This window comes from Montipora foliosa, chromosome 4 (genome assembly GCF_036669935.1).
Source record: "Montipora foliosa isolate CH-2021 chromosome 4, ASM3666993v2, whole genome shotgun sequence".
NCBI classification, from domain to species: domain Eukaryota; kingdom Metazoa; phylum Cnidaria; class Anthozoa; order Scleractinia; family Acroporidae; genus Montipora; species Montipora foliosa.
In genome coordinates this window covers 11,977,039-12,000,689 of record NC_090872.1, presented here as the reverse complement: position 1 = coordinate 12,000,689, position 23,651 = coordinate 11,977,039, and the positions used below count along the sequence as shown (strand labels likewise).

At 38.7% G+C, this 23,651-nt stretch overlaps 4 protein-coding genes across 6 annotated transcripts in view; 2 read left to right on the top strand and 2 right to left on the bottom strand.

Annotated features, from left to right (window-relative positions):
• Positions 1-470, bottom strand: part of LOC137998974 (uncharacterized) — a 2,892-nt gene extending 2,422 nt beyond the window's left edge. The window contains exon 1 of the mRNA XM_068844813.1: positions 333-470. Within this exon, the coding sequence (XP_068700914.1) occupies positions 333-436 (104 nt within the window). The 5' untranslated portion in view covers positions 437-470. The remainder of the gene's footprint in view (positions 1-332) is intronic.
• A 40-nt stretch (positions 471-510) lies between these two features.
• LOC137999858 (ubiquitin carboxyl-terminal hydrolase 46-like) lies at positions 511-10,994 on the top strand. The gene is made up of 11 exons (XM_068845809.1): positions 511-624; positions 707-787; positions 875-1,088; positions 2,293-2,373; positions 3,690-3,883; positions 4,956-5,032; positions 5,559-5,642; positions 5,841-5,973; positions 6,916-6,980; positions 7,822-7,900; positions 9,269-10,994. The coding sequence occupies exons 1-11, from the start codon at positions 622-624 to the stop codon at positions 9,368-9,370; spliced, it is 1,113 nt and encodes a 370-aa protein (XP_068701910.1). The 5' UTR covers positions 511-621; the 3' UTR covers positions 9,371-10,994.
• A 1,512-nt stretch (positions 10,995-12,506) lies between these two features.
• LOC137999857 (signal peptidase complex subunit 3-like) lies at positions 12,507-16,472 on the bottom strand. The gene is made up of 5 exons (XM_068845808.1): positions 16,255-16,472; positions 16,081-16,154; positions 14,643-14,719; positions 13,562-13,677; positions 12,507-12,669 (listed from the first exon to the last, which is right to left on the bottom strand). The coding sequence occupies exons 1-5, from the start codon at positions 16,395-16,397 to the stop codon at positions 12,522-12,524; spliced, it is 558 nt and encodes a 185-aa protein (XP_068701909.1). The 5' UTR covers positions 16,398-16,472; the 3' UTR covers positions 12,507-12,521.
• Positions 16,473-16,562: 90 nt separating this feature from the next.
• LOC137999855 (beta-alanine-activating enzyme-like) lies at positions 16,563-23,633 on the top strand. Of its 3 annotated transcripts, none has more exons than XM_068845802.1 (5): positions 16,563-17,409; positions 18,120-18,312; positions 19,025-19,427; positions 19,788-21,317; positions 22,265-23,633. In XM_068845802.1, exons 1-5 carry the CDS (start codon positions 16,808-16,810, stop codon positions 23,143-23,145), a joined length of 3,609 nt encoding a protein of 1,202 aa, XP_068701903.1. In that variant the 5' UTR covers positions 16,563-16,807; the 3' UTR covers positions 23,146-23,633. The 3 variants fall into 3 exon arrangements, with proteins under 3 accessions (XP_068701903.1, XP_068701905.1, XP_068701906.1); XM_068845804.1 differs by having other exon boundaries at positions 17,270-17,409; positions 18,196-18,312; XM_068845805.1 differs by having other exon boundaries at positions 17,318-17,409; positions 18,218-18,312.
• The last annotated feature ends 18 nt before the right edge of the window (positions 23,634-23,651 follow it).

Below are 23,651 nucleotides of genomic sequence, written 5' to 3'. Positions count from 1 at the left end.
GGGGTGGATATTAAATGGAATGTTCCTTAAATGCAAAATGAAAAGATTATCAAATCTCTTCACCCCAGCCTCCTCTCCTCCTCCCCTATCTCTCCACACCCTCAAAGACAGCGAAACATCAAACTCTTTCAATTCTGCAATGGAATAAAGTCGAGAGTAGATAAACTATAGCACGTATGTCTATGCTATATATAAAGAACAAATTGAAACAAGCAAGTCCTTCAAGGTCATGATCATCGTTATCTACTCTCCATCGATCAGGTTGTCTTGTTTTCAAATCTTCAAAGGTCAAAGTGTCGAAGAGAACACAACTTCCAATTATAAGCCATTACCAATAAAACACACGTCCACACGCAGTGCAGCGTTTCATGAACCTTTGCTTTTGTCCGCAGTTTTCGCATAAAATTGAAAATTTCCCTGAAAGTTGTTCCACCATTTTGAATCAGACAAAACTGACGACAAGACGACCGACAAGACTGGGTTCCAATGGGGCATGCGCAGCCATGTTTCGAACTTTATTTTGGTTTGTATCTGATTAACAAGCTTTTCTTGTAATCAGCAGCACTCAGCTTTTTGTAAACGGAAGATAAAATAGGGTGAAAACCGTGATGAACGACGGAAATGGTGAAGAAATATTTCTGATCTTTGCGTAGAACATTCTTGTTCATTTTCATGCCTTATGTGATCGTGGAATTTCGATTTGCAGGGTGCCAACGCTTCACAACTCGAGAAAGAAATTGGACCACATGAATTTCCCCAGAATGAACATTACTTCGGATTGGTGAACGTAAGTGTAATTAAAGAATCCTCCACGATCCGCCTTTATGGAAAATTTCACAGAAATTATATATTATTTTTCCGTTATTTTTTGCAGTTTGGAAACACCTGTTACTGCAATTCCGTGCTGCAGGCACTATTTTTCTGTCGGCCTTTTCGGGAGAGAGTTTTGGGATACAAACCTCTTTCAAAGCGGAAGGAATCTCTTTTGACGTGTTTGGCTGATCTCTTCGCAAACATCGCGTCACAAAAGAAAAAGGTCGGCGTTTTGGCTCCCAAAAAATTTGTTGCAAGACTTAGAAAGGAAAATGGTAAGACTTAAATTTAGTTATTTGTTGCAATAGACCCTTCTCCAGAATGGCGGCCGAAAATTCAAATAAGTTAAAACTTAAAACGTATACCAGCACTAGAAAGGACAATTTTACTTTAGTAACCCTGCAAAATTTCGTTATATCAGGTTTAATATCAGCTGTGAAAATGTAAGTTGAAAAATGAAAAATTTACAGACATTTGTATGACAGTTGACCAATAACATCACGAATAAGTTGACCAATGACATCTACGATCAGAGTTCTTATAGTATCTACTGACGTTACACAAATCACTTGACTCTGAAGATGTCATTTCGTACACACTCCTTCTCAGGACTACACTCACCCGGACGATCATACTTTACTTAATTATGAAAACTGAACTAAGTTGGTTATGGTGTTTGGGGGGGGGGGGGGGGGGGGGAGGGTGGGAAGGAATTGTTGGCACAGACATGAGAGCTCTCTTCTTCCACCAAATGAATGTGTTGTGGGGTCAATTCCTGGTCTCAACATCATGCCTGGGTTGAGTATGTTGTTAATATCTACTCTGCTCAAAGATCCCTTCAAATTGATTTGTAGTCTCTCAAAATAAATAGAGCGCATTTGCTTATGTGTTTGGCTATATTAGCCTGCGAACGTAGACATATTCTCTCCCTTTTTGGGGAAGAAAAAACGACAGCCAGAAATACGTCTGCGTTCGCAGGCTAGGCTATATCACCTAGAGATTTTAATGCAGCGTAACAATAATATTGATGTTGTTGTTGTTGTTGTTGTTATGAGTATTATTACTGTTGTCATAACTAATGTGTAATACATGTATATGTATTCCAGCCTCTGAACCTCTACATCTTTCATAAATATGCAGATCACAGATCTTGAAGTTCAACTTTCAATCAACAGTTTTGCTTCTTACTGCCGGCAATCTTGTTTTGCAGTGAAGATTAGTAGAATGTTGAAAACAAACAGAAGACATTAAAGTGGTTCAAAATCCACAACCAACAATGGGTATTTGGAGGATTAATATTATTTATCCTGTGCATGGAGCACTATGCAAATGACCATTCATATTGCTTCATATCCTTGTAAAATGGACAAAGTCTTTTTTTGTTGTGAGATGACAAATCAAGAACAAGGTGATTTTTTGTCCAGCAGAGAGTCTGCAGTGAGAATATATCTTTAAATACCATTTTTGTCTTCTCCACAGAACTCTTTGATAACTACATGCAGCAGGATGCTCATGAATTTCTCAACTATCTCTTAAATACAATAGCAGATCTCTTGCAAAGTAAGTCACTTTTTTGCCAGTGTCATTGTCTTCTTTTTCTTTATTTTTGTTGCTTCCCCAAATCTACATGATAGCGAAAGCTTGTGCTTGGCTTAATGCGTTTAAATTATTTTCAATTGGTGCTCTTTGTTCAAAAACTTTCCACTTCAAATGTCTTTTGTCAATAAACACTTCCTTTTTGATAAGCTTTCTTGCCTCCTTAATACAATAAGTATACTTGATTCTTTTTAATTAAGCAACAGGATCTGAACATTAGCACATTCATTTTTTATTGTAGACTGCGAGCAGTCTTCTCTTTTGCTGTAGAATCGTTGAAGCGAATGTGTATGCTTTCAATGGCTAAAGCTGCAGGTCGCAAATATCTCTCTAACCAACGCCCACGGTATTTGCGACCCGCAGTTCCAGTCATTTTGAAAGTTTATGATCGTTTCAACAATTTTAGAGCAAAAGAAAGACTGCCCATACATAGTCTATTTTGATTATATTAATGTGTCCCCTTTAGGAATTATTCACCTGTTCCTGGAATCTCATCTTTGTTAACCCTTTAACGCCCGACCTTAACTGGCCAGACTTGGTATTTTACTCTGTCTAACTCCAGAGTTTTGTGCCCTGTTTAACGCCAAACGATTTTACTCGTCAATGGCAACCCCCAGAAGTCAATGGGTTAATGTTTACAATCCTTCTAAATGCAAGCTTGTTGAAGCTGTCATGTAGTTCTTGTAAACTTTAACCAACATAATGATGTCGATCTAACTCATTCTTCATTCCCACCTAAAGTGCCCCTATTGGGCGAGTAAAATCATTTGGCGTTAGCCAGAGTAAAATCTTTAAGTTTCTCTCTCAGGTGGAGAGAGATTAAAGAATTAAGGCGCCAGCAAATGAGGAAACGATGTTGCGGAAACATTGTTGCTGAAGCAAATGTTTTCGTGTTTGCGGTCCCAGGAAATATTTCTTGCGCCCCCCAGGGGAAGCAAAAATGTTTTTGAATTTGTTCGGAAACATTTTGCTTCCTCAGCAAATGTTTCCTTTTTTGCTCACCGGGGAAACATTTCAGGAAACAATGTTTCCGCAACAATGTTTCCTCATTTGCGGGCGCCTTTAAGAAAGGGAGGAAAGCTAATCAGTAGACTTTCTTTCAATAATTATTGTGCCACTCTATTGGGCATGCTAGATCAGACACTTGTTCTGACCTGTAAATGAAACTCTGGCTCTATAATTTTTGTAACCAGCTTTCTAAGATGACTGGACTGATCAAAAATTTTTCCTCTTTCTCAGGTTTCATGTAGGTCATAACAAACTTGTCTTCATTTTCGTAGGTGAGAGAGCAAAGGAGAAAGAAAAAGAGAAGCACAACAGTACTAGCAGTGTCAGCAGCAAAAGCAGTGTTTCTTCAGTAGGGACAATCAATGGTGGATCATCAATTCAAAATGGCAAAACAGAGCCAACCTGGGTTCATGATATCTTTGAAGGAATTCTCACAAATGAAACAAGATGCCTTTGCTGTGAAACAGTGAGCTGTGATTTTCACTCTGATTCAAAATGATATTAAGTATAAGATTTCACTAATGGATCCTGTGGAAGAATGGAGGGTTCTTTTTGGAACAGAGTGGGTGTTTGACCCTGCCCTCCCTCTTCATTCACCTGTCAGAACAGGTGAAAGTGTCACCTGTCAGAGCAATGTTTTTTTTAGCAACAGCAAAAAAGTGGTACGAAACTGAAATTTAAAGAAAAAAGGAATATGTTCAACTTTATTCAAATAGCAGCTAATTAAATTCACAGAATTTTTTTTTTCCGTTAAGTGAGACAATATCATTATTTATAGATGGTTTTCACAGTGATGTCATCAAATTCTAAAATCAAAATTGCAAGGTGTTTTGAATTTTTATCTATGTAGGAGGTTGAAGATGACCTAGAAAAAAGTCTTTTTTCAAGATTCCAGTTCCAATTGACATCTTTCATTTCAAAACTACAGCATTTTGAATTTTCCAAATTGTCACTTTGTGTTGAAAAAAATGTCTGCGCCTATGAATCTCAGCAGCCTGAGCATCTCAAGTACATTAGGAGATGTGTTCACACACATGTATTTGAAGTCATGAGTGAAAGGTATAAACCCCTTTATAACTAAGTGAATTCCAGATGTTTGTGTTGATTTCTGGATGTCATATTGGAGCACTGACAATGGTGGTGCACCAACGTGGCAGCTCCATACAAAACTCTATAAAGTTGCATGAAACGCTTCGACAAATAACTCAAGAAACGATGCACAGCACACACCTGAGAATTGGTGAGGTGATTTTTTAATTTGTCTCCTACAACATAACAAGTTTTTGGCTCATTTCATTGAACGGTTTTGATTTTTATTTTGTTGCGTGACAGTGAAAATCATCTATTGGCTCTTAAACTACAGTAAAATCTCAGTGATAGAGTTGAAAGGGTTATGAGCTTTCTTTTCCACCTACTTGAACACCTTCTAATAATAAGGCACTCATTCAAATGGGTTTACCCATTGACCCCTGGGAGTGAAACGCGACAGACTTTACTCTGTCTAACATCAAACAATTTCACTCGTCAACTACTTCTAGGTTAGTAGCAAGGATGAATCATTTTTGGATCTTTCAGTGGATGTTGAACAAAATACATCGATAACACATTGTCTCAAGTAAGTTTCAACTTTCTTCACTGGGTAATTTCTTTTACTGAATTCTAATCTGGTTGCTGCATTTCAAATGGTTCACTTGCAGAAAACACTGGAATTTCTTTATTCTAAGTCGTCGATTTAAACCCTGGCTGGATCATTACTTGGGGTTGTGCAAACACCCAGAGGTCTTAAAATCACAGAATTGAAAATTGCTTATTTGAAAATGGCGTCTACAAATGTCAAAACTTTCTGTTCTTGGATCAGTATACTTTTTTTAGGTATAACTCCCTTGTTTGTAAACTATGTGAGAGATCTTGAGATTGCCACAAACTGTTCCCAAAAAGTAAAACACAGTCTCTGGTACAGTGGTGTGATTTATAAGTAGTAGTTGTTGTTTTACAATACATGCAACCCTTCCAAAGTTAAGGCATGGCGGAGGTGGTGTTGGGTGATGCTGGAAAGGTGTTGAAAAGGGGATTAACTCCCCATCATTAATTTTTCTTCTGGCCAGAATGCTAAATTTTCTTTCTCTGTTTTTGGCCAACAGAGGATTCTCATCAACTGAGACACTATGCAGTGAACACAAGTATTTCTGTGAGACGTGCTGTAGTAAACAAGAGGCTCAAAAAAGGTGACAAGTAGCTCATTAATTATTTTTTTGCTTTATCGATGCCACAGGACAAGCCCACCAAAATAACACATCCTTAGAAATTGGTCATGACAAGTACCAAATTACCCTGAATATACGCTCGGTACATGTAGTTTAATTAATGCAATGATAAGTGGTAAAACCTTGCTGAAGATGCTTTTAATTAATTATTGCTTTTAGGATGAGAGTGAAGAAACTTCCAAAAATACTCGCCCTACACTTAAAGAGATTCAAGTACATGGAGCAGTTACAAAGATATACCAAGCTTTCTTACCGTGTAGTATTTCCATTTGAGCTCAGACTCTTTAACACAGTAAGTTCTCACCTTAGTAACAAAAGACAAAAGGGTGGCAGCCATAATCCGGAGGGCGGGGGATGGGCGTGGATGATTGTCGTATCTTTTAGGGGTCAAAATCAGGGATCAGGGATCTGGTATCTTTTATGGTGTCTAAAAGGCTTTTGGGCCACCAAAGTCTTAGAAGCTGGTATCTTTCAGGGTATCTTTACTTCTTCACTGTTCTTGAAATTATTAATAGATCCACTGACAATTATGACAATGCTTTTCTAAACTTTTCAAGCAGAAGGTGTTTGAAGTTGACGTCTCTGGAACTATTAAAAATGCTTAAAAATAATATTTTTTTCCATTTTTAGCTGGTATCTTTTAGGGGTAAAAATCTTATGTTGCCATGCCCACCTTCATAAGACTCATCTTTTAGGGGTATTTTTGGAAATTTCAGGTGATCATACTGGCCCTACAATAAATGGGAGTCTCCCCCCCCCCCCCTCCCCCAGGACCATAATACATACACAATAATCATATCCCAGGCATTAGCAGTGGTCTTCACTTGAGTGTACCAGTAATAGAGTTATTTATTATTGGGCATACTTCAGCTGAAAAGTGATGCTCACCATTTGTCTGCCTTGCAAATTGCAGCCCCCTTCCATTTTTATACAGAGAATACAAGTGCTTTAATGGGATAGGCAAGTAAATAAGACAGATTTTTTTTAAAATGGGGAATAAGGAAAATAAAAAATCTGAATCCAACCTGGCTTAACTGTGACTTTGAATTTCAGTAACAACATTTTGGTGTGAAGTTTGTACACACTGTAGGATAACAGTATACAGTGCATTTTGATGTCCAGTTTTAACAATATCTCAGAGTTTGATTTTACACAATTCCCAGCAACTTTCAAATTTCTGTTTGATGCAGTTTCAAATGTTTAATAATTAATAATTTTCAATTGTGTATCATAGTCTGAAGATGCAATTAATCATGAAAAACTTTACGACCTTGTTGCAGTTGTCATTCACTGTGGAAGGTAAGGCCTTGAATAATACTAATACAAGTAGCTGTTTTGTTACCATTTCACGTCTCTTATTTTTTGTCGGGGTGGGGAGGAGTTGGGTGCTATAAGGGTTCTTTGTCAAGTCAAATTACCAGTTGACGCATTTGCTTTCAATTGATATCAGACTACTGCACCTTTAAGTTAATTAACAGCCTGCCATGGGTCAAAGTATGACTGCACCAACACTCAATAGAATATAATTTGTAGGTCTGCCCAACATTCATAATAAAATTCATTTAAAATTCATTAGCATGACACTGCTGACAGAACTCCAGTATTCAGCATTCAGTCTTCTGTAACCGGTACTAATTTCTGGCAACTCATTTTGAGATTCCACAAAAAATCACAGAGCAGTTTGGATTGTGTGGATCTGGACCAAGCATAGCACTGTATAAAAATAATTAGATAAAGAGTTACTAATTTAAAAGGATAAACATTTGAACTGTAGTGGGAGTTACCTCCTGAACGAGTCCACAGAAACCTTGTGCTACATGGACCGCTGACTTTCTTTGGTTGATCAACATCTCAAAACAAAGCTTTTCTCTGTTTGTTCAACAGCAATATTTATTGTTGTTAATAACCAACTTTGAAGAGACAAAGTTTTGCTAACAATGATTCAGGGAAACGAAGTGCAAACTACAAAAACGTTCAAGGCAATGTATTTGCAATGACAATAAGTCCATGTTATTATAATAATAAGCAGAAAGATTAGCCAAAAAAAGTGAAGTTCTGATCATAGGGCAGGCCATGGTGAGTTACTGGTTATTGGCATGCAAGGTTGTAATAACTGTTTTCTTGATTTTTGTTTTTCTAGTGGACCTAACAGAGGCCATTATATCACAATAGTAAAAAGCCATGGACTCTGGCTTTTGTTTGATGATGATATTGTTGAGGTAGGCTTTTATGCCGTCTTGTATGCATGACTAGTTGCATGGATGTACATGTACACAAAGGTTATAAACTACTGTTGTCATTGAATTATATTAACCCTTTACACACAACCTTTGCTCTTGATGTCATTTCACTAATATTTTTGGTGCTTTGAGATTTGCCTGAAATTTTGTGAGGCAAAAAAAAAACAAGAAAAACTTTCTCAGCATTTTCAAAACAAAAGTGATAATTTTTTTATCTCGTAGGAAAAATGCTCACAGCTACACTACTAACTCATTAAAGTGCCCCTCTGATCAAAAAAACCACTTCCTTTTTTACTTCAGATTTTGAAAGTGTGTTTGCTTAACACCTGACTGGCAAAATTTTGAGCTTTGATTTTTATCCAAAGGCCGGTTACTTTGAGTGTAAGTTTTGGATTTCACAGTCAGCCATTACTCGCGTTCAAAACTGATCGATTGGACCTCAGACGGTTGGATCCAGGGAAAAGTGACGTCAGAGGCTCACTAGCTTAAAATGTTAGCGTGTGAACGCAGCTTATTATAATGCAAAGTGTGAGTTTAAAAGTCTGAAAGCCCAAAACCCCCATGCTGCATATTAATTCTGCGGCGTACACACGTATTGCGTTCTTAAACTAGTGAGCCTTTGACGTCATTTTCTCCTTGATCCAGCTCTCTCAAGAACTTAATGTTAGTAATGGCGGACCATTAAATAGGAAAATTACAGTTAAAATAAAGAGGTGTCTTTTTGAAATCAAGGCTTAAAACGTGGGTCACTTAGTGTTTTGTTAACATAGTTTTGAAATCCAAAGAAAAATATGAATTGATTTTTTGGTCACAGGGGCACTTTAAGTTAAACTGTGAACACCACAACTGTAAAGTGTTGATAACTTTTACTCTGTCTAACGCCAGGCAATTTTACTTGTCAACTGGGGGCTTGCAAGGGCATTTGAGGTGTCAATGGCTTAAGCAGTCAAAAACTACACGTATAATCCTCTCCGTTAAGGCTTTTGTATAAACTCACAAGTCCTTTCCCTTAGTTATAGCTTTAGTTTCTTTTCTGTTCTAAAATTCTCCTGTTCATGAAAGTAATATTATCCCTTAAGTGTTTATTTTGTGGTCTCTGTTCTGTTTGTGTGTGTGTATGTGTGTATGCCGTCCTAAATTTGTATGAATATTTATGTATGGAACTGGCTACCTATCTTTTAACTTGGTAGTTATTCTAGGTAGCCAGCCCTTTCTCTTTTTTAATTCATCAAAATGTAATTATATCCTATTTAGTGTATCAGGGAAATAAAGGTTTTTTGTTGTTTTTTGTTTGTTGTAATAATAATTTTGTGTGCAATAAATTATTATAATAATTGTATTTTGTAGAAAATAGAGGCACAAGCAATTGAAGAGTTCTACGGTTTGACATCTGAAATCCAGAAAGCATCAGAGTCTGGTTACATCCTCTTTTATGAAGCGAGAGGATAAAAAGACACAGCTTATGTAGAATAAGGACAATTTTATTGTAGTACAATGAAATGTTATATATAATGAAATGTAAATGTATACTCAGGGATTTTTAAAATTCAAGTAGCAAAACTTACAATGATAATATTATTACTAACTCCGATTGATGGTATTTTGTTACAATGTTGAATACCTCGCAATTTGTTTTGGAAGAATCAAACAACAACAAAAATTAATCATTGGACAAGCAATTTTTAATGGGAAGCTTAGAAGTGATGGATTTTCTGTAGCTGAACAAAGGCTCCAAATAGTTGGGTTACTAACGTCTTCAGTAGAATTAAGCACTGATTGTAAATGTACGATTACATCTGCTGGAGTTTGGAAATTTGTCACTTAACTAAAAGACAATGGCTCAGACAAGAAGCAAGTGCTAGATATGAGATGGCAGCATTTCTTTCCCAAGCCTTGTTTGTGTGTGCTCTGTGGTGGCAATGCAGAGCCTGTAAGTCTTTATCAAAGACTGCTTTAAGATTTAGGCTCTGAACACTTCTCATGACTTTTGTTAGTGGTACGTATCACTTGGTTTCACTCAATCAGCACAATGTTTTTTACCAAAACAAGACAGAAAACGTTTGCATAACAATAATCATTATTAGTGAGCTTAAGCAAGGTTGTCACACCATTTTGTGTTCCCCTGTGTTATCTGTTCCCCCAAACACTGAGCAATAGTGCTGAGTGTCCCCCCTTCCCTCCCCATAGAACATTTCAGTGCTGGTATCTTTTACAGGTCACATGTCATTGTTTTATTAATACAGAAAGTATCCTAAACATGCATAAAAAGTTAGCCTTAGGCCTATAAACTTTTGTTTACGCATACATGTAATTAGGCCTAAGGTTAGCTTTTTATGCATGTTTAGGATACTTTCTGTATCAATAAAACAATAACATCTGAACTGTAAAAAATACCAGCACTGGAATGTTCTATGGGGAGGGAAGGGGGAACACTCAGCACTAGTGCTCAGTGTTCGGGGGAACAGATAACACCGGGGAACACAAAACGCTGTGACAAGGGCATTCTTGTTCCAGAGCTGTGATCCTCTTGGCCAGCCCCACGGACTGATCCATGGTGCTGGCCAAGAGGATCGCAGCAAGGGTGATGAATAATATTGGAATAATAGCAACATTATTACTGTATATTATAACAGGAAATGATATATTTATATAACGGTCTCCTAGCCATTGACATTGTCCTCCTCGCATATTAAAGTCCCCTAATATTTGAGCTCAATAATTGGAAGAATCGTTTGGGGTACAAACATCCCACTGGTTCTTGGCCAATAATATTATTATTTTTTGATACGTCACTGATCCAATAAACAATTAAAGCAAACCATGGGTAGTCATCATGCAAACTCCAAAGCTGCACAACGAAACTTTGGAATTAGGAGGGCATCTCAACAAAGTCACATGATGGGAAGTCTTTGGGTACATGTAGTTCTGTCTAATTTGTCGTTATTTTGTAGGTAGCTTTCTTACGAGGCAATCAGTTGACCTGAAATGCCAAGATGTAAATTATTATTATTATTACTTCTTGAGTAGTCTGTTTTGTTCAATGTTGAAAGCAAGTAAAGTACAAGAATTTTGACCTGCCTTCATTTTACTCTTCTGGTCTGTACTATTTGCTGTTAATTCACATCGGGTTTATATATATTATATATCTTTATTTACCCTCGGATTTTTAGAGTAGCTTGGTGTAGCTAATTTCTCCGAGCATTTAACCTCCCAACCATGATACATCACAGAAGACAGACCACAACACCTGGAACTACATGCCCTACTCTTTGCGACAAGTGTGTGGGTTCTTTTACGTCCCACAGGATTATGAACATTGAAGGGTTGTGAGACGGGACCTCTGGCTTATCGTCCTTATCCGAGAAGACTAGAGAGTCTAACCATTTGCAGATGTAATTACAAAGGCAGCACTTTCTCCTCAGTTATTTAAAGCCCCTGAATGTTGCTCCGCCCGGAGTTGAACTCACGACCTCCCGCGTGACAGTCCGGTGCTCAACCAACTGAGCCACCGGTGCACGGTCAAATTAATATCGCAACTGGGTTCCATTGAGAAAGGATAGGACATGGCTCAAGGGATATTTTTTTATGAATCAACGTTTGCATCAACCACTGTATCGAAGTTCTTGTGTCCACCCTCGACTTGCCTGTTTTTACCAAAGCAATAACAAATTATTTCTCTGAACACATTCAACATGCTAGTTGGCTATCATATCTTCAGAATTTGATACTTTCTAATTTCAAAGAGAAGCAAAACATGAGAAAAGTATTAATTTCTTGAGCAAGGTAAATACTTGAGGGATAATCTGTTGGTGAAAGTGTGAGATTTTGCTGAATGTCAAAAGCTGCAGGAATCGTTTCTATCCAAATCAACATCATAAGGGCAAACCAGTATCAGCAAAGTGAAAGTCTGTGCATGCCTTGAGAGTGGGGTTGAAACCACATAAACTGTAGTCATTCCTTTTTTTTTTCCACATCTATTGAAAATCTACCAAGAAAAAGGTAAAAGTAAGACCCCTCCCCCCCACCCCCCTCCTCCTTGAGCCTGCCAAAGCTCTTTCATCAGTCTAAAATGTTCCATGCTAGCGGTTGAAACTCACTGTGTTGAGGATCTGTTGAGCATGCCTGGCATTTATTTAGTGACAGAATCCTCACATGATCCTCACACTTCACATTCTGTGGGCTTACATAACAACAGTGGAATTATTACTGTGAAGGCATTTGCTGGACAAAGCGGACTCAAGTAACAGCCAGCAAAGATGTCATGGGGCATGCGGTTAAAAGAGTGCCTTCCGAGGTTATGGATGGCGGTTGGATCAAAGTGAGTTTCGACCCATGGCGGAGGTCTATTTTCCCGTTCTTGTCAGCCCTGTGAACGCAAAAGAAAAGGGACCTCTGCTACATGTAGCAGGGAATCTAAAATGCAGTCAATGATGAATAATTATTGTGCAGTTTAGCATGGACATGGAGTAACAAATCAACCAGGTGTTTCAAATTGCCATGAATTTGGAAATATCACCTATTTCTACAGGACACTGAAACTCTGTATATTTCTCGAATGAGCTTAACTCTCTTCATATTCACAATATCCATAACAAAACTATTACTTTAATCTATCAAATCCGCCTCTGTTTACAGTGTATTCTTCAGGAAAGTCAAAATAGAACTTGTTCTTCTGTGTTATCATTGGAAGGATTCCAGCATTGGGAATCACATTCCAGGACAAGTAAAGGCTGACATTTTTGTTTCCCCTGAAAGAAAAACAGGATGACAATATCTTTCTTAAAAAAATTGATAACAAACTTAACAGTACAGGTGGTCATATGCTGAAACTGATTGTATAATTTCTCATTAATTTTGTTCCTTTGGTGTTGCTATGCTGTGCATGGACCCATGTCATCTTACTAATCATCCCACTCCTTCCTCTCCTTCCTTGTCCAGTCACATTCACTTGACCCCAATCAGCCATTTCAATAATATTGCTTTGCTTAAGGTTATTAATTTTTAGTATAAATACACAGGTGATTATAAAATCGCACACTCTCATTGGCTCGCTATCTCGGATTATCAGCCGATAATCACTTCGACGAACAAAATGGCTCCCAGTAGTCATTTTGCCACTGTAAGTGAATGTAATAATCACCTTGGGACCACAGTAATTGGTTATGCTGTTGTGGCCTCCCTGCCCAACATTTGTTGGGGCGAAGTCAAATAAAATAAAAATAAAAAAAATTTATACTAAAACAATTATTTGCCTCAGACTCAGTGATTATCAGTGAATATTCACCGATAATCACTGAGCCTGAGGCGAATAATTGTTTATTATTTCACCATTTTTATTTGACAATAATACAAATATAAAATGTCCTTTTAACTAAGCTCCTTTGGGCAAATAAATACATGTGCGCATAGGTTTCTTGATAGAGAATAGAACATTTAACCTCTGAACATTTGAGAAATGTAACCGTAAAAAGTATGAGCTTTAAGCTCCTGTCATGATTGCAGTGTGATAGGAAAAGTAAATGACTACGTAATAATAAAAACAATTGAGGTTGGCTGCACTTTAAAGGAGTTCAGGAGGTCATTACTAATGACATTTCAATGGAGTTTCTAAGAATAAAAGATTAAATTTATTTTTCATACTTAAGTCCCATGCCATCATCAAAGAAGTAGTATTTTGTATTGATGCCATGGTAGTCGAGAAATGCATTGTCTCCTCGAAGGATGATCTTGTCCCATATCACCACTTGATTGAATTTCTGAAGTTATAAAAAAGACTGCTTTTTTCTGGATGTGATAAATACATTGTCAATTAAAGGATTTTACTCTGTCTAATGCCAGACAATTAAAAAAGGGTGATGTAGTAGCTCTCGTAACATATTAAGCGATCGCGGCTCACTACCCTAGCCAAAAACAAAAGACTGAACAATAATATTATTGAAACAACGACTTAAACAATAGCGGGTTACAAGAGCTGCTACACTACATTTGTCGCCTGCTTAGTTGGAATACTGAAATATGAAAGTTGCTTAACAACCTCAAGTGAGATATCCACTCAAAATCTACACCCCCTTTAATTAACCCTTTCAGCCCCGATAGTGCCAAATGGCACTTATAGATTTTACTCTGTCTAACGCCAGACGATTTTACTCGTCAATGGGGAACCCCTCGGGGCTTAAAGGGTTAACAACCTCTATATCCACTCAATAACTATGTCCTCTTTAACCCACTGCCTTCTAGGAGTGAGACTTGATAGATTTTCCTCCTCAATAAGGAAGAGGGGAGGGGGGTGGGGCTGTCTAGGGGTCCATAGGTTAAGTCAAAAATCTTTATTATTGTAATGATGACAAACATGATTACATGAATGATGAAAAGGGGTGGGGGAAGGATAACAACAGGCAAAAAAACAACTGAAAAATCAGAGTCCTAGGACTGACGTCAGTGTATATTGCATATATTACGCATATTGCGTTGCATATATTGCGTATATTGCATTGCATTGCGTATTTTACAACAAGCCCCAGGAATCGAAACCACGACCTCCGTCACACCAGTCGGATGATTCCTGCCAAGGACTGTGATATTTCAGCTGTCCTTTCGCCTGTTGCCAATCAACTTGCGTCACACTTACATGGTAATCTGTTACATGCTGGAGAAAAAAAATCCCTTATTTACCTGCACAAAACTTCACCAAATTGATGTAACAAAAAAGGAGATCACTTACATTACTCTTGGTGGAATATTCGGCTGTTAAATAAAGGAAAAGCTGCTTGACATTCCAGTTGAAAATACCCTTCAAATGTTCCAAACGTTAAGGAGAATACTGAGGACGAGGCAGTGTGGTCCAGTTGTTAGGGCGTTGGCTTGCACGCGATCGCCTGGGGTTCAAATCCCGTTCTAGCCTCTGGGGCCTGTTTCTCAAAGGTCCCAAAAACGTTTTGGGCCTGAAAAGCCATTTGCTAAACTGCCAACCGCTCGTTTTGAAAAGCCGATCTTTTAACATGTTTTCAAGCTTACTAAAAGAAACACGCCTGTGAAGTTTGACGACTTAAATTCTCTCCGTTCTTGAGATACAAAGGAAATTGTGACACCTGAAAATGGCCAGTAAAGTTTGATTTGTTTCTGGTTGTTCTGGGTTCAATTCTACCATGCTTTGTAAATAGCCAACTGGTTGCCTCCTGCCAGTTGAGATTCTTAACATGTTTCTATTAAATTTGAATTGTTTCTTTCAGATTATTTAAAGTGGAGTGCCTGTGAACTAGTTTCATAGCTAAGTGCACTTCCACTATAAACAAAGCATTTACATAAATTTTTCATAAATTTTTATTTTAAGTTAATGTAAGTGCTCCAGGTAACATTTGACAAATTTATACATTTTGTGACCAAAGAACAGACATTGATTTGTTTCATATTTCATGACATCTAATGGTCACCCATAGTGCAATGGCATTGATTATTATCCGATAGGAAAGGATTTCGATACTTCAATGGAGGAAACCAACTGAAGATATCAGAATACTTTCAGATTCTGAACCCTTTACACACAACAACAAGTTCAATAATGGCACTAAAAAATTAATACTGAGAATATGAATAAAATTGCTTTGAAACGTCTATGAAATGTCCTTGTTGAGAGAACATTCACAGAATTTTTAGCCCCTTGTTCTTCTCACCGAACACAAGTCACACAAACACCTTTTCCCTTTGTTTTCTAGGACATTCCATGATCCAAATTCAAAATAATTTGTCATCACCTTCAAAGCCTTTGAATCAAATTTATCAAATAATTCACTAAGCCTTCAGTTGTTTCCATCAGATATACAAGTTTTGCCCTTTGAGCCGAATCAGGAAATTTGATCAGGTTGAGATGCTGATCATCGCAGTTATTAAATTAAGTTACTTGAGCAGTAATTAGAAAGGAAAGCCTGAACTCACAAAATGACCGGCTCCCACACGACTTGACAGCTCAACTGGCCGAGAACTGCACCGGTATCACAGAGGTCAGGGTTCATATCCCATTAAAGCCTGAATTTTTTAGGCTTTTCTTTCGATGTTGGTGAAAGTGGTGGACATTTACCTTGCCACAATGTGGCTCTGTAAATATCCACCACTAGTCACCTCCACTAGTGACTACTTCTTCGTAAAGCGGCAAAAAAGGATATTAGTTTGTAGGTCAAACGTAATGAAACCCAAGTCATTCTTGTCCTTGCTAACGCCAAAGTCTTGAACATTTTTCCTAACAAAATTTGAGACCAAGTTAGGGCACGCGAAAACAAAATCTTTGATCAAGACATTCAAGGTCTTTGATCACAGAAAACCCTGTGATATATACTTACACCAAAACCTTCTTTGTTTGAAGAAGTACTTGGGCTTGATTTGTGTTATAAAAAGTTGATAGAAAACATGAAAGCGTCAGAGTCGCCAACACTGTGAGGGTAAAGGCAAACACGGTGTTTAAACGAGATAGAAAAGTGTTCATTTTGTTGGCAGTTATCACGTTTCAAGAAAGGACTTGTAAACAGTTCATTGGACAGTGGCTTTCGATTGTATTAGATGCTCAGGAGTATGTTTGAAAATAAAGGTATATTATATTCACAACATACATGAGGTACCTCTCTTTTATTTAGCGTTTTCCACTATTCGAGGAACGAGGGCTCAATCATGGCGGACTTGTATCTGGGTCAGGAGTTCCGTGTAACTCAAGCGAATTACCGCTCAAGCACAAGGCTGGAGCTCAGAAGAAAGGAGATGATTTACTCAGTGATTTACTTTTTTCCTGTCTGTGACTTGGAAGTGGTTTGGTAGAAGGCCTAAAAAAAGGGATTCCGTTTACCCTCTAGAGAGAGTCTGAGTGACTATAACACAGCTAAATTGAATGAATTTACTAGAATGGAAGTTGAAACACTTTATTCTGTGTTTGAGAAATCTGCTCTTTCTTTTCCAATGAATATCGCCATTACTTTCAATTCTGGGCCGATCCAACAACACTCAACTTATCAGGAAGTTGATAAGCAAGCATCCAGAATTGCAGACTATTTAGGCTCACGGTTTGACAAGCAGAATGTAATAGCAGTTTACGCAAAGCAATCAATTGAACTTGTCGCCTGCTTACTTGGAATATTAAAACATGGAAGTTGCTTCGCACCAATTGGTCTTAATTGGCCACCAGGCGTTGTCTGCAGGTTTTTGTCAAAGCTTAGTGTTAGTGAGATTCTCGCCGACAAAACGTTAGTGGAGAATTTGCAAAAGCGCATGACTGAGTGGGACCACAATCAACAAAGTCATGGATACAAGTTTGAATTTATCGCAAATGAAGCGGTTCATGCCAACGGATTTACACTTTTGAGAAAACAACCACGCATTTCAGTAGAAGCAGAGAAGATTAATTCACTGGATCTTGCTTATATAATGCAAAGTTCTGGTACGACTGGGGAGCCGAAAGCAGTGAAAGTGCCTCATTGCTGTATTGTACCAAACATAGCAGATATAGGGTAAGTAAGTTTTGGGGCTAAGGTACTTGGATGGGCTGAAGGCTGAATATTCCTGGTGTTCTTTAACTTGATATCTTAACCCATGGACCCCTGGGAGTGAGACTTGACAGATTTTAATCTGTGTAACGCCACACAATTTTACTCGTCAGCTGGGGGTCAGCTGGGTGTCCTAGGGTATTTGAGGTGTCAGTGGGTCAACACAGGCAAAATGAAACTGCATGTATAAGTCCTGCACCAGACACTGTCTTGGTGCGCCATTGGTGTGCTGTGACCTGTAAAAGAAAAGACAACAACAAAGTACAATGTACATGTATAAGGCTTCAGCCCTTAGCCTTCTACCATGCTCTGTAGTGGACAAAAAAAGAGAACGTTATGAAAATAAATGAGTGATTGAAGAAGCCAAGCATCAAACATGGGATCAGGAGGGCCTTGCCCCTTTCCATTTACAATGCATTGCACTGTTTTCAAGGCTCTGCAGTCCTGACATTATCCCATGATCTTTTTAAGAAAAGAATGTTCATATGTAGAAGTATCAAAAGCTACATGCTTATGTTGTAGTGCAGAAATACATCAATTAAACAACATCAAGAAAGCCGACTGCAAGTGTAGTGACTCAAAAATGTGCAGCCTCTGAGGACAAGAAATACTCCTTTAGTCGACTCTGTGGAGCCTCACGTCATGGTATATACTCCTTATTTATTTCTTGGTAGGAAAATATTTCAAGTATCGCCAGATGATGTGGTTTTTTTAGCATCACCCTACACCTTTGACCCTTTTGTTGTACAGATGTTTGTCACATTTGCTGCAGGGGCCAGACTTGTCATGGTTCCTGACTCTGTGAAAATGGTTCCATCGAAGCTGTGTGAGATTCTCTTTGATGTGGAAAAAGTCACTGTCCTTCAGGTGAGTGTGGGTGCAAAATTGAAAATGTGAGTGCAATGAAATTAATCAGAGGAGGCATTCATGATATTTTCAGTACACATTTATAAAACTGCATAGAGAGCCATGATAGGAGGGTTGTGAACAGTACAGGGCTGTTTGATAGGGTCTGTGATAGACCCCTCGTTTGGGACTAGGAAGACCTGTTGACCATTATTTTTCAGTCTGTCGGTATGGCACAGTGGTGAGAGCATTCGCCGCCCACCAATGTGCCCCAGGTTCCATTCCCAGACTCGGTGTCATATGTGTGTTGAGTTTGTTGGTTCTCTACTCTGCACCAAGAGGTTTTTCTCCAGGTACTCCGGTTTCCCCTCTCCTCAAAAACCAATATTTGACTTGATTTGCGTTAACTGTTAATTTCAGTTTACAGTGTCTCCAATTAGTGCTCCAGTGCTAGAATGACTAGACACTTAAATAAAGTTCCTTTCCTTTAACTAATAAAACCTCCACCTCTTGCATGGTAAAACACTGCATTAGGCAAGTACTGGGTAGTCAATAACACAGAGATAGCTACAGAAAAATCGTCATCATCTACATCTACATCTTTCAGCACTCTGCAAAGTCCCTTTTTGACTTGTGGCTGTTTCTGCTTAGGTGGCCAGACATACACCGTAAGCCTTTTTTCATGTTCGTCATCATTCCTGCTAACTCTTTTGTCCTTCCTCTAATCAATCAGCCAACACCTTCCTTGATGCACTACTTTGGAGAAGAGCTCATCAAGTCAAAAGTTCTTAATGTCCATTCCTCACTCAGAGTGCTTGCGTTTGGAGGAGAATGTTGTCCCACACTGTCCACCTTGAGAAAATGGAGACCTCCAAGCAGCAACACCTTGATTTACAATCTTTATGGCATTACTGAGGTGTCCTGTTGGGCTTCATGCTATCCCATTCCCATAAAACATTTGGTGAATAACAGATGCAGTTTAAGTGATGGTGATTCCTTTGATGAAATGCCTGGGGATATTCCTGTTGATCTTGCAAATGATATCCCAGTTGGTCGTCCCCTGTTGAGTACAGTCATTGAAGTTCGAGGTGAAAGTGGAAGCCTTGTTCAAGAAGGCATGGGGCAGATTTACATAGGTTTGGTCCACATATTTTCAATCTTAGTTGTTAGTTTTTATACTCTCCCTAGAACGTTGTTCATGCCTAACATGTAAGTTCTTCTCTAACTGTCTCAAAGAACCAAGACAATAATGACTAATGTTTACCTTAGGAAAAGTATGTTTAAGTTCCTTTAAACGACCTTTACTAAGATATTACTGATTCCTATCGTAACAGGATCATTAAAAATTTTTGTATTGCCTGCATTTCTAGACACAAGTGATTTTGAAGTAAATTAGGAGAAGGATCAGAGAAGGATAAGAGGACAATAATATTATCAAGATTGGCACATCTCTCATTATTTTGCCCTCATTGGAAATATTTTTTCTGTCCTTTTAGGTGGCTCAGATCGCGTGTGTCTTCTTGGTGATGAAAGGTCTCTTGTCAAGGGAACGATGAGAGCGACAGGAGACTGGGCCTTTGTTAAGGACAGTTGCATTTGGTTTTGTGGGAGAAACGATCGGCAGATCAAACGTATGGGGAAAAGAATAAACCTAGATTCTATTGAACGGGAAATTTCTGAAGTACTCCCAAGCAAGGCATGTTCACTGGTTTTAGAGAAACTGAACAACAATCACTCTAGAATTCATTTGTTTGTGGTTGGCAAATATTCGTCAGACAAGAAAAATGATGTGATGTCTTTGAGGCGTGACTTAGTCAAACTGCTACCACACGAGGCACAGCCTGATTGTATTCACATAGTTTCTCATTTGCCAATGACAGCCCATGGAAAGGTTAATAGGGCTGCCTTGTTGACCATCCTTCAGAAAATTCCTGACTCTCCTGGGACAAGATCTGTGAGAGAATTTCTTGAACTTGCTTGGAAAGAAAGTTTGCTCATTTATGATGAAAGCAAAACACCTTCGTTTCTTGGAAAACATCTTGAAAGTCATGATGCTGAGAATGTAATGGAAGATGACATGTTCCTTGCCTGTGGTGGATCTTCTTTGAGTGCTGTGAGGCTTGCAGATTTAATTGAGTGTTGGATATGTAACCAAGGAAAAGTTCATGTGGAGCTTCATGAGTTATTAGATAATATTTTCAACAAAACTTTTGGTTCTCTTTGTATCTATGTTGAGAGTAAGCTTTCTAGAATGCTTACTGAGGCTAGAGGTGATTCTAACAACAGACCACCTCAAGGGAACTTAAATGACAGCCGAAGAGATGACTTAAGAACGATTGTGGGTCAAAATATCGTGGACGCACAGATATCTCTTGGATCCAACTCAACAATGGGTGAAACTGGCATAACCGAAGCTTTGCCAAAACGAAAGCTGTTGGCTATTACTGATGGAAGCTCTCACCTAAATGAGAATAATGGCATAGCCAGTGTGAAGAGATTTGCAATGAAAAACCCACCTTCCATTCAAAACAATAATTCATATCATAATGAGATGACCAGTGCCAAAGAGGCTAGAAACTGCTTTTGTTCTGTTCGAAGATGCAACCAATTTAATTTTTGTGAGGTTTGCAGAAATTTCAAACTCACTGAAAATGACAATGCAGTGAGACAAACACAAACATTCGGACCTGATCAAAAGGGAGACTGGTGTCACTTTGTATCTAGTAATGAGGTTGAAGAGAATACTCATCTGCAGTCTCTCTCATCGTCTATTGAAAAGGAGGCTCTTGGATTCAAGGTTGTCATCACTTCCCAGTGGTGCACCTGTCTGTACAAGTGCATTGATGCCTCCCCCCTTGTGGTTCACTCACCGGGAAGGTGTGAGGGTGAAGTTTTCATTGGCTCACATGGTCACGTGTTTATGTGTGTCCAACTGAGTGGTGGCGAAGTCCTGTGGGAGAGGAAGGTGGAGGACAGAATAGAGTCTTCTGCTACTCTTTCAGCATGTGGCAAATTTGTCATAGTTGGTAAGACTTCAGATATTTGGTTAGTGCCTACATGTAGTCACTTGAAGCATTGCAGCCAATGAGAAAGCTATCTATTTCCGAGATTGAATGTCTTGAAATATCAATACTTGCAATCTTGGTTGATACATTCCCAATTGCTCATGATCAATAATGAAGAGCGTGCTTGCAGAGTAAGAGCATAGTTAGTTCATGACTTTGAAGCGTTGAACTCTGGTTCAGAGCTCAGGTTTTTTTGAGTTTAAAAATTTCCTTATTTGGACGTAACGTCCATATTTGGGCATAAAATTGTTGTCCTAAAGTCCCCAGCTTTGTTCCAAGGAAAATAGTTGCAAGTTACACGCTTCAAGGTCATGTGCTTCTGGTGCAAGTCATTGGTTGAATTCGTTAATAAACTACACCAGTTTGGTTTTCATAATATTTACCGGTAACTTGGGTATGCCACTACATTTTGCCTTTCAATAGACCACAAACTCTTATTATCTGAAAATTGTCTCAAGAAACAAGAAGTCAACAACTTTGGACATAGTCTGCTGATGGCAGTAAAAAGCAAATCTGGAGTTCCATTTTACTAAAAAAGTGCAGAAAATATTTTTTTAAATAAGAAGTTGCCTCCAACAAAATCAGAATTCTGCAATGTGCACAAAATGTGGCAAGTGGTAGTACGTGTATGCTTGGCTCATATACCTCTTAGCCAATCGGAAGGAAGTATTTAGAGTCATGTGACATGAGTGGACCAACCAGTTTTTGGCTATAAGGATATAAGGACCCTACAGCACATGTCCTTCTGCATAAAGGTTCCCAGAGCCTCGGATCAAGCGCAGGCATAAGATCCGAGGCTCTGGTGACGAGAATGACCTTCAAACATGAATAGTTCCATAATAAAATCTGTTTGAGGTTCATATGTTTAAGAGAATCATGTCCTGTTTTTTTTTTTTTTTGTGATTCAGGTTGCTATGATGGGAAAGTGTATGTATTTAACCGTTTCACTGGTGAAACTCATTGGACATTTCAAACTGGTGCAGCTGTGAAAAGCTCTCCTTGCATCGACCCACAGACAGGGGTGGCCTGGTGTGGGTCACATGATCAGCATGTGTATGGGCTTGATGTGATAAACAAGAAATGCATATGTGCTATACATTGCGGTGGGGGATCTTGCTTCAGTTCCCCATGCAGCAGCAGTGACCTGCATTTGGTCTTCATTGCAACACTGTCCGGGCGTGTTCTTGCAATTCATACCATTGAGCATGCAATCGTTTGGAGTCAGCAGTGTCCCAAACCCATTTTTGCATCATTGCTGTTGTTGCCGACGGGAATTGCTTGTGCATGCGTGGATGGATGTATTTATTGTTTTGATTATGAAGGAAAGAGCTTATGGAAGTTTGAAACACAAGCTCCAATTTTTTGCTCTCCCACTTTCATGGAGTCGGATTGTCATTCACTCTGTTCTGGACACGTTGTATTTGGTTCCCATGACAACAACGTGTACTGCTTATCTCCGTGTGGCGAATTACAGTGGACTTTCAGCACCAATGCACAAGTTTATTCAAGCCCTTTCATCGCTGAATTGAAAGTCACAAACTGTGACACTGCTTGTCACGCGACGTGTAACGCAACTTGCAAGAAATGTGACTCAACTAAAGCACGGCGAGCGGTATTTGTTGTCACTACTGTTGGAACTATTAATGTTCTAGACCTTTACTCTGGGGTTCGCTTAGGTTTGTATTCATTGCCCGGTGAAATATTTTCTTCTCCTGTTGTTGTTGATAAGCGGATCCTTGTTGGATGCCGAAATGACTATCTCTACTGTCTTGAAATTACAACTGCATAAGTTGCGTGGAAGCAGCTTTTCTCAAATGCAGGGTTCACACGCGGCCTTACGGGGTCGCTGCTACCCTGTAACAGTGCTGAGTAAACAACTGATCTGTAATTCAGTTCTGGAGTTTGCCACGGAACGTTGCCTGTTGATATCGAACCATATTAGGGAGCGTAGCAATAAAACGTTCAAGCATTACGACGACAAAATAGCCCTCACTTTGCGCTATTCTAAGGAAAGCATTAGCAAATTCGCAAACAATCCGCATTTGCCACACTCTTTTCCAAACTGCTTTTTTTGAAAAGAGATCTTCTGCAGTCCTTGAGCTTTCACTGCATACTAATCAGGGCACGGGGCGACTTCTATTTCCTAGTTTTTTTTCGGTCTTAGAAGTTTGCCTTCAAAATCAGCCATTTTTAAGAATTTCCTAATGGTCCCACCTTTGCAAAATCGTGTAAAATCCGCATCTTAAAACCAATTAAATAATTGCTTTGTGCCGTTAATGCTGTCGCTGGTTTTAT

What these genes read in the sequence shown, in the direction of transcription:
- LOC137999858 (XM_068845809.1), top strand. An exon ending in TCGATAACACATTGTCTCAA is followed by an intron (nt 5,033 to 5,558) that starts GTAAGTTTCAAC and finishes TTTGGCCAACAG; the next exon opens with AGGATTCTCATCAACTGAGA. An exon ending in AGCTCAGACTCTTTAACACA is followed by an intron (nt 5,974 to 6,915) that starts GTAAGTTCTCAC and finishes TGTGTATCATAG; the next exon opens with TCTGAAGATGCAATTAATCA.
- LOC137999857 (XM_068845808.1), bottom strand. Translation starts at nt 16,397, where the DNA reads ATGAACACTTTTCTATCTCGTTTAAACACCGTGTTTGCCTTTACCCTC. An exon ending in CAAACAAAGAAGGTTTTGGT is followed by an intron (nt 16,155 to 16,254) that starts GTAAGTATATAT and finishes AAATTTTGTTAG; the next exon opens with GAAAAATGTTCAAGACTTTG. An exon ending in TACGTTTGACCTACAAACTA is followed by an intron (nt 14,720 to 16,080) that starts ATATCCTTTTTT and finishes AACGTTTGGAAC; the next exon opens with ATTTGAAGGGTATTTTCAAC.
- LOC137999855 (XM_068845802.1), top strand. Translation starts at nt 16,808, where the DNA reads ATGGAAGTTGAAACACTTTATTCTGTGTTTGAGAAATCTGCTCTTTCT. An exon ending in CCAAACATAGCAGATATAGG is followed by an intron (nt 17,410 to 18,119) that starts GTAAGTAAGTTT and finishes ATTTCTTGGTAG; the next exon opens with GAAAATATTTCAAGTATCGC. An exon ending in AAAAAGTCACTGTCCTTCAG is followed by an intron (nt 18,313 to 19,024) that starts GTGAGTGTGGGT and finishes CTAATCAATCAG; the next exon opens with CCAACACCTTCCTTGATGCA.